At 36.4% G+C, this 9034-nt stretch overlaps 1 protein-coding gene across 2 annotated transcripts in view; it reads right to left on the bottom strand.

The window, feature by feature from the left end:
• The window catches only part of PTCHD4 (patched domain containing 4), an 80609-nt gene that overhangs the window by 22125 nt on the left and 49450 nt on the right, over positions 1-9034 (bottom strand). Inside the window, exon 3 of one of the 2 annotated variants that reach the window (XM_010181381.1) lies at positions 4713-4806. The exons of the other annotated variant lie outside the window; for it this stretch is intronic. Within the exon in view, the coding sequence (XP_010179683.1) occupies positions 4751-4806 (56 nt within the window). The 3' untranslated portion in view covers positions 4713-4750. Of the gene's footprint in view, positions 1-4712; positions 4807-9034 lie in introns of those variants that run through there. 2 annotated transcript variants of the gene reach the window in all.

The raw sequence follows: 9034 nt of genomic DNA on the forward strand, positions 1-9034 counted from the left end.
CTTATATAGCACAAAATACCTGGATTTAAGCAACTGAATCCCCACCTTTGGCTTCTGTTGATACAGTAGGAACCAAGAAAGCCTTATCTTGACTGAGGTGCCCTTGGACAAGCATCTCATGCCATTAAAAGATGTCCTAGGGTACACAGCCTGGTGTGTTTCTGGCTGTGATTCAAGAAAAACACCACTTTCCCATAGCTCTCAAATGTAACGCCCCTTAGCATGATTCAAGCAACAGTAGGCATTATTGTTTAAGTAAATGCATCAACTTTTTTTGTACAAGATCCGCTATCCCTAAGTAAAATTATTTTCTCCTTTTCCTTTTTCAAATATAGTTTTTACTGTATAACTATTCCTCCACAGAGAAAGCTTGTCTTTTGCAATAATCCTACTTAAAAATTATGGTGATGTTAGAGAAAGCCCGGTGGTAACCATCCAGGTCTTGTCTGTTGTTCCCCAGGAGCCCAAACTGGCTTTTAATGGCCTTGGCACTCTCTTTGAAAGTCTGTATTTTCAGACTGATCTAGGTATTTTGTTCGTAATATGGATGGTGGCATTTTCATCCTACCCATTCCCAAGTGAGTTGCCAGGACACACTCATTGTTAGACTGGACCACTCGCTGCTCATCTACCAATGTGTAATGTTGTCGAACTCCAGATTTACCCTCTTTTTCACTTAAAAGACAAGCTGTAAGCTCAGCTCTATGTTGTTGTGATTGATTCATGTCATTATATAAGATGATCAGAAATAAACCATGCAGTCATTTTCTCTTCTTTTGGACTGCTCTGACTTCAGTTATTTGCCAGTGATCACTTTGATACCTGTTTCCCATTGATCATATCTCCTATATTCATATATAGTTAGGTTACCCAGCAAATATTCCCCTTTATCAGCACCAGCTGTCATTCATTCTCACTATATTATCACCTTCTTTCATAGCTTCCAAATCTCTTTTCGTGTTTTATTGAAAATAGAGACAAGATAACTTGGAGCTGGATCCAATATGCACTGAGGTATTTTTTGCCACTGTCTCTACTGAAGTATACTACAAGCTATTGAAGCCCAAATTCTTAAAGCTGTGCTATAAAGGAATTTTCAGTGAGTACCTCTATATCAGCACATTAAACAATGCCCTGCAATGGGCATTCCAAATCTATTTGCCATATTTTTGTTTGCCAGAGAGGTCTCTGGCGCAGGGTTGGTCTAGACCAAGTAGCATTCTCACCAAGAGTTCCCAGGCACAGTTTAGAATGTATTATACAGCAGGAACATTCCCAATAAGAAACTTGGATATAACCACTCTCTTTTGAAGGCTAAAAGAACGGAAACATATGGATGCTACCAGATAATGCCAGCTAGCCCCCAGGATAAAAAAGAAATAGTAGCACAGTCTTGGTAACTGATACGGATACAGATATTGTTTCCTGTGGTTGTTAGTTGCATAAATACTTAAGAGAATGAGAATCCAAGCCATAGATTAGGTTTTTTTGTTCCTTGCCACATACAGATTCTGCTTAGAAGGAAACAGACTCTGTTTTCTTCCTTGGAATTCCATGCATTTACAAAACTTCTGGAGGGGGGTTCATCTGAACACGTGTAACTCTGAGTTGGCTGTTTAGACACACTTTTTAGTTCATGAAACAGGAAAATTTTTAGAGGACAGTTCATTTCAGTCTAGGAGGGCTTCTAAATCAGGACAGATGAATTATGACCCAACAGTGCACATTTCATCCTATTGATTACAAAGGGAACCTCAATGACTTGCTCAGGAAGAACACTGTACATGACTAAAATTTTGACAGTTGAAATCCACCTTTTACTTCTTCTGGCTTACGTGAGTTTCAGAATTTCAATTTTGCTTTCTAATTTAATTTTTACAAAGCTTTTTACTCCTCAGCAAGAGGTAGTTTTCATCACAATACAGAAACCAAGAGAATTAAACCAAAGAAAACAAGCTTGAGATCAGTCTGTTCTCTTTCCGGTTTCCTGTGATAATAAATGTTTTATTCTGTGCAATTCTTTTCTAGTCTTAATTAAAAAAATATCTGTCATTGAGCTACCTTATTTCTTTCCTGTTTATCTAGTTTACGCTTTGCATAGGAATGATGATCGATGTACATCTTATCTGTTCTCTTTCAAGATTATCCTTCTAACTTTTCACCATCTTAATGATTTTATGTTTCAGAGTCTGCCTAATAATTTTAAAGCCTTTCCAAATTATCCTTTTCTGTAGATGAAGATCAAAAAGCCGTAACATACTAATAACCTTCTCCTTGGAGTAGTAAATTCAATCATATTAATAAACACTCTCAATTCACTCCTTGCTTCTGAGCTCTTGAATATTTCTCCCCTATTAGTCAACAAAGACTCCCAAACAGTCTCAATTCAATTGCTTGTTCAGACTGTCCGAATAAATAATTAACACAGTTCACTAATTCTATGCTAACTTTTTCTCCTTGTAACTGGTAAGAGATGTCTTATGAATAAAAAAAGCATCTTATCTTTCCAGAATCTTCTAATTCACAGGAACTCAACCCTTACCTTAGCAATGAAGTAAGGTATCCACATATCTTTGAGGATATGGGTTTTTGTCATATTAAATTAAGTGACATTTTCCCTCTGACTTGAAGGCCTAGTGAAGATGTTTCTTTAATTCATGTGTTTTGCTTGCATGCTGCCAGTTGGACAAATATTAAACAGCTTTGCAAGCTTAGACACGGTCCCTTGGCAGAATTTAAAAAAAATAAGTGAACTCTTCTGCAAAGAGTCTGCAGTATTCTGCAATGGATAAAGTTGTCAGTTATCCTTTAAATTAGAGGAGGGAGGTGCAAATCTCATTTAATACCTGACTTTGCTTCCTCTGGTTCATTTTCTCATTTTCTAACCTTCTTCTTATTGGTCATGATTATCCTCCAGTGTCAAAAAATGGTCTTTGTGATTTGTCCCATATAGATATTATGATTGGACAATGAAATTCTATGTAACTCCTGCAAGGGCTGCCTGACAACCCCGCAGCACCTCACCAGTTCTCCAACATCAGACACACCTCTATGGCAGAAGCCCCATAAGTTTCTGCCATAAGTTCTCTCCCCGTCAGGAGAAACTTTCCAACTTACACATCATGTATTTCAACATTTATCAGATTGGCAGTAAAAGTCTTGGAATGTTTTCAGTCCCAGACCTTGAACCAGATTAAATTGTTTTAACAGTTGTTGAATTGTTGGGATCATTTGGCCATCAGGAAGCATTCACAGAAATTCTGGAAGATCCCACTTGGAGTATTAACTTCCTTATCAGGGCTGCCATAACAGGCTTGACACTGGAGAGGGACTTACATCATCTCCTTGTGTAAATTTAATATTTAGGAAGAGGAAAACATGTAAGATTAATATATGACAATGATTAGAGAAAGGACAAAGAGTAGAAGTAGATAAGAGGTTAATACTGACAGCAGTAATTGTAAAGTAAGCATGTTTGTTTTGCGTTTGTTTTGTTTTTAAACAAGCTGTTTTTTAAAAAACAGGATTTTTAAACAACTGTGGAGGCAAAAACTAGATATTTTGTTTCCGTAAGACTGGAATGATGCAAAGGCTCACTGGTTTATCAGGACTATCTGAACATGTTTGGAAGTCACTTTTAATGGCACCAGCAGGTAACAAGTTTCATGAGTGATGTTTCTTTGGCCAGTCCACTCATAGGTAATGTTCCCCACTGCTACCTGCTTTTCTCTATCATTGTGGCTCAGGGACAAAGAACACATTTGGCCTATCTTTTTCCTCAAAAGTTAAGAAATAATTTCTTTACTTCCCCCACCCCCCCCTTGATATTGCCTTTCAGCTTGCATAATTAATTTTCTTACTGCTATATATTCTTATAAAAAACCGAATAAGAATAAGCTGTCCGTGCAGAATAAGTTCTTAGTACAATATTACAATCTCCCAAGGTGACTTTTTTTTTTTAAAAAAGTATCTTATACTGTATAATAAAAACAGCCTCTATCTTAACTAAGATGTCTGGAAGTCAAGTTTTTCAACCAATGTTCAGCAAGCATTTTCTGTGAGGTCAGCAAACAGTGACAGAGTCTTACACACATCAAGAAGAACAAAAAGAATAAATATAAATGGAAAAGTTGAATTCAGAAAACTCAGGCTTTGCTTGATTTGTAACTGTGGAAAAGTAGAGATCAAAGAATATGACTTTTTTTCTTCTTATCTTTCAAAAAATGAGATGGAGATATGAAGGAACATAATTTTTCACATCTTCTGCAAGCATTTATTCTGACCTAAACCTATAGCTCAGCTTAGAGACATATTTACAGCACCTTATAGTGGTTGTGGGCTTTAACATGAGCTCAAATCACAAAAAGTCACAAATTTACTGGAGGGGTTGGAGTTTGAGAGAAGTAGAGGTGATGAAAGATGTCCTACCAATAGGATGGTACAACCCGCTGTATGTGTTGTGTCACATGAGGCAGGCAAAGCTTTGCAGCCTCTCTTGGGCGCTTTCCTTTCCCCACTCTATTGGATCTGATTGCCAACATTTTTTAAAAGAAGGGATAAAGGAGTCCAAAAATATTTCTCTTTCAGATATAATGTCAGCAAAATGTATTGCAAGCTTTAATAAAATGGGTTTGGAAAACACACTTTTTGGATTTAAACACCTTTTATTTCACTGTGTGTTTCTCCTGCAAAACAGATCTACTTGTACTGGGCAAGAAGGTGTAAATCGGAAACTAAAGCAGAAGAAGACTCATATCAATTCATTTTTCTTTCTGATGAGATTACATTCGTGCACAGTGAAGTGTCCTAAATTCAGAAAGAACTCAAATTACCATAAGATACCATTTTTAACAATGGTTCATTAACTTTGAAAACCCATTTGGCAATAAATATATTACAGTAAAATATTGTTCAGAGACATCTGTCAGGATTGAAAATGCATTAGCATAGGTTCTTTATAGCTTGAAGACTATAATGCATGTTATTTGAAGAGATTCAAATGTGGGGGAAGGAAGAAGTTATCTTCTATGACATTAATCTAAACAAAAATCTAATTGCAAAAATAGCCCAGAGTATTCAGCTGCAGCGCTGTGGTAGTGGCACCAGTAATGCTATCAGATCAGAAATGTGAGGGTGTAGAGAACATGGAGAGCCTGAAGCGCGAAGAATTATCAGCCCACTTTCTTTTCTTACACAAGATATCTAAACAGATGTAGGTGAACACAGGAGATGTGTTTCCACAAAATTAGTTAAATCTCATTATTAGCTAATCTCATTCAGTATTTCAAGAAGTCATGCTTATAAAGAACAGTTCAGAATAGCAGAGACAGTGAGAAAAAAAACCAGCAAGTTATATTCTATCAGAAAGCTCATCTTTTGATTGAGATTTTCAAGGGTTGTCTTCTTTTTTTACTGTTTCCAGTTTCAAGTAATTGGAAATTTTAACTATTTCCAGGTAACTAAAACCCATTATGTGTCTAGCAGTCAAAATATGTTGCTTTTTGCCTAAAAACAAGTGTTCGCTGAAAAGCAGAGTCAATGGGTTTCTTTTTGTTTTTGTCAAACAAGCATTATCCTGGGGGAAAAACATGTGCTTTCAAGTAGAAATTCTTTAGCTGAGAATGATTTCAAGAAATTATTTTCTGATCAGCTACGCTTTAGAAGGAAAAAGTGATGAACTATAAATGCAAATCCTCAAAATTAGCTTCCATAAAAGCCATAATGAAGCATGACTCTATGTCATACTTCCTTGGCTGCTGCCTTGTGGTCTCAGAGAATCTAGAAGTGCCTGGAAATGAAGAAGCCTCTACTGCAGTAATGGAGCAGTCCATAGTAAAGACATCATGAACAGCAGGGGTAGCTGGGAGACTCCTTCCCTATTGTCAGCCAAAGAGAAAGGAATCTAGTCCAAAATGATCACCTCTGCTACTTCTTTGGTCACTAGAGAGAGAAAGGAGACCCTCCAGGTAGCTAAGATTCATACCTCTTTCTAGTGAGAAATATTAAGGAATGATTTGATGATAATAATTATGACATGTTTATTTTAAATTAATAGCAAAAGACAATCATGTTAGACAATACACAGGATATAAAGAGATTTTTTTCTCTCAAGTTTCCCATTCTCTTCCCCGTAATGACTGATCTTCTTAAAGAGAGTAATCTCTCAAAAGAGTCTTTATGAAGACTGATGTGTGGGTGAGATCTGAAATCTTTAAGTATCACAAATCTTGCTGTTCAGAGTCTGAGAAAAATAAATGGATGTAATGCGTGTTTCAAATGTAAATTCTTGGATGTGAAACAAAAGTGGCTATCTCAATAGTTAACATTTTTGACTTGTCAAGATATTCCAACAGGGTTCTGAATTTCCACGTACATTGTTCGCCAGACAGCATGTATCACCTGATTTTCCTCTTCACCTTTCATGAGGCTGTCCAGACCTACTGACAAAGAGTTCAAAACATAATGGTGAGGTAACTGAAGCTCTCTGAAAAAAAAAATAAGGAATTTAAATTATTTTTTGAGTAGAAAAAGAAGTCAAAACGGCCTTAAACACAGAGCCACAAGCCAAGTCTGCATAATAAACAGTAAGGTTGTTCTAAAACATCACTATCACTTTAAGTTTCCCATTCTGAGTGCCTGTTAAGTGTGACATTGCCTAAATATACTGCACATTATAAAATGTGAACATTGCTCTAGACTCCAGGCTGTGATTCAGGAAAACATCCTATTCCAGAAAATACTTAAGCATGTACTTAAGTGATTAGATTTAAATACATGTTTTAAGCTAAGCATGAACAGAGAAGGAGTTATGTGTATGCTTAAATACTTTTCTGAATTGCCATCTCAATTACATTGTCTTAAACCAAAGTACATCTGCTAAAATTTCTTAAATTACTTTGGATTCACTCCTGTATAAATGAGCTCCATTGGTTCAGCTTCATTTTATTCAAATTATATCTCTAGTCATCTAAGAAGTTACACCAGGATGATGCTGTCCTGATGGAAATTAGGGAAGGGGTGATTTTTTCCTGTCAAAGCCCTTCAGAAATATAAAAACACTGTCACTTTTAGTAATTCCCTACAGAATCTTCAAGCATGCCTATGGTGGAAACTGGAGGTAAGACATTTATAAGAAACATCCTAAAGAAGATCAAAATTATTTTCAAGCACATTTAAAATGGTTGGAGTTTATTTTGTTTTAAAGACCCTTGTGAATAGAAACATTCAGTATATAGGTTGGCTACTGGAAAAAAAATCTTCTTTTGTTTTATTAATATATTGGATTTAGCTTGCTTATGAAATGTTTGTTATGTTCCCTGTTCTTCTTTCGAGCCCATAGGGATTTTTCAACCTCATTAAAATGTGCCATCTGCTAGAGATACCCGTTATAAAAGACAACAACATAAATTTATGTCCCTGCTTTATTCTTAGGAGAAACACCAACACCTTGAAGTTTAAAGACAGTGGCATGCATTTACAGAGTTGCTTTCTTAATTTTCCTTTACTCAATTATCAGAACATTCAAATGAGATGAGTTCTCGCTAATACTAAACAGAGAGAAAATAATTTCCCATGTGATCCAGCTAAGTTTGTATGATTACTCCCATCCCACTTCCCAGTCCAGAAAAAATGAACTGTTTGCTTGACCCCTCAAAGTATCCAATATGACATAAATGAAAAAAAGAAAAAAAGATATATTCTTAACCACAGAAAAGATTGTTCCTTTACTGATATTGCTATTTGGTTAGAAGATAGTCAAAGGTTTATGCTATTTTGCACTAAGGAAGACATTCTGCAAAAGCACGGCTCTTGCAGGACCACAGATGTGTCAAGGTATATTTTATTCCATTGCATTTACACATTCTCCCACGAGAGATAAATAACACCAGATGCACCACAAGGTGTTAGAGAACATAAGCCTGCAGAGTTAAATGGAAGTATTCCTATCCCTGTCAATCAAATAGCAAATCCATAGATTTTTTTTTTTCATTTTTGCAAATACTGGCAACAAAGAAATAGATTAAAGTGATAAATCCTGGGATATTCCCTGGTGGTGGTGTATGATGCTGGATGCAATTATCACAGAAGTCTACTGCAAAGCTTAGATGAGATTTTGCTCTCATATTTTAGCCTCCAAGGCTCCAGCTTCATTGCTCATAGTTGCACACATGATTCAGGAATTCAAAAATAGAGCAAATAAAGTTTTAGAGAGAATGAAGAATAAGAGATGACTTTCACTTTATCAGGAGTGGTGGGGGCTCTGTCTCTCTGTAAAGGAGATAATCTCTTTCCAATCTGTTTTCTCGTAGCCTGACCTGACTGTCTCTCAAAAACTCCATCAGAGAAACTCCCACCAAATTATTTTCATGGACAGAAGAAATCACAATGAAAATTAGTATGAAAATAACAACCTAACAACAAAAATGAAGACAAGATCCAGATACTTGTGTAAGTCATGATGGAGAAATTAATGAGAGTTACTGCTGAAAAAGACCAGATCAAGCAGGTGTTTTTTGTATTGCATGGTTTCAAAGAAACACTCATGCTGTTTAGAACAGCAGTAGCCTAAGGGATGGGGAGGGTACTATGTCTGTATAGCTTCTATATGGAATATGGCACTCAGTTTTAAATGCTGCTGCCTGTCTTCATCCCACCTAATTTTAGGCAATTTTAGACACTTTTAATCACTGTGAAGAGATAGGTTACTGAGATCAGAAACTCTTGCTGGAGATAAAAAACCCTTTAGCTATAGAGTGCCTTGGGCACGCAGGCATCTCAGCTGAGTGCCTCAATTTAGGAAAGACTAGGGAGACCCTCAGGGTGCATCAGAGAAAGATGTACAATAAATTATATGATGCATGTCCAGGAAACTAACTATGAGCTGAAGAAAGGGGTCTAATTCAGGGAGAGTTCCTGGCAACTTTGTCTTCATAACCCAGTCAGGGAGGAATTTTCTGTATCATCCTCTGATGAAAATAAAAATTAAGGCAAAAGGAATTCAACAATAAATATCAGAAGAGTATGCACACCAGGG

Source organism: Mesitornis unicolor, unplaced genomic scaffold, assembly GCF_000695765.1.
Source record: "Mesitornis unicolor isolate BGI_N332 unplaced genomic scaffold, ASM69576v1 scaffold17500, whole genome shotgun sequence".
NCBI lineage: Eukaryota > Metazoa > Chordata > Aves > Mesitornithiformes > Mesitornithidae > Mesitornis > Mesitornis unicolor.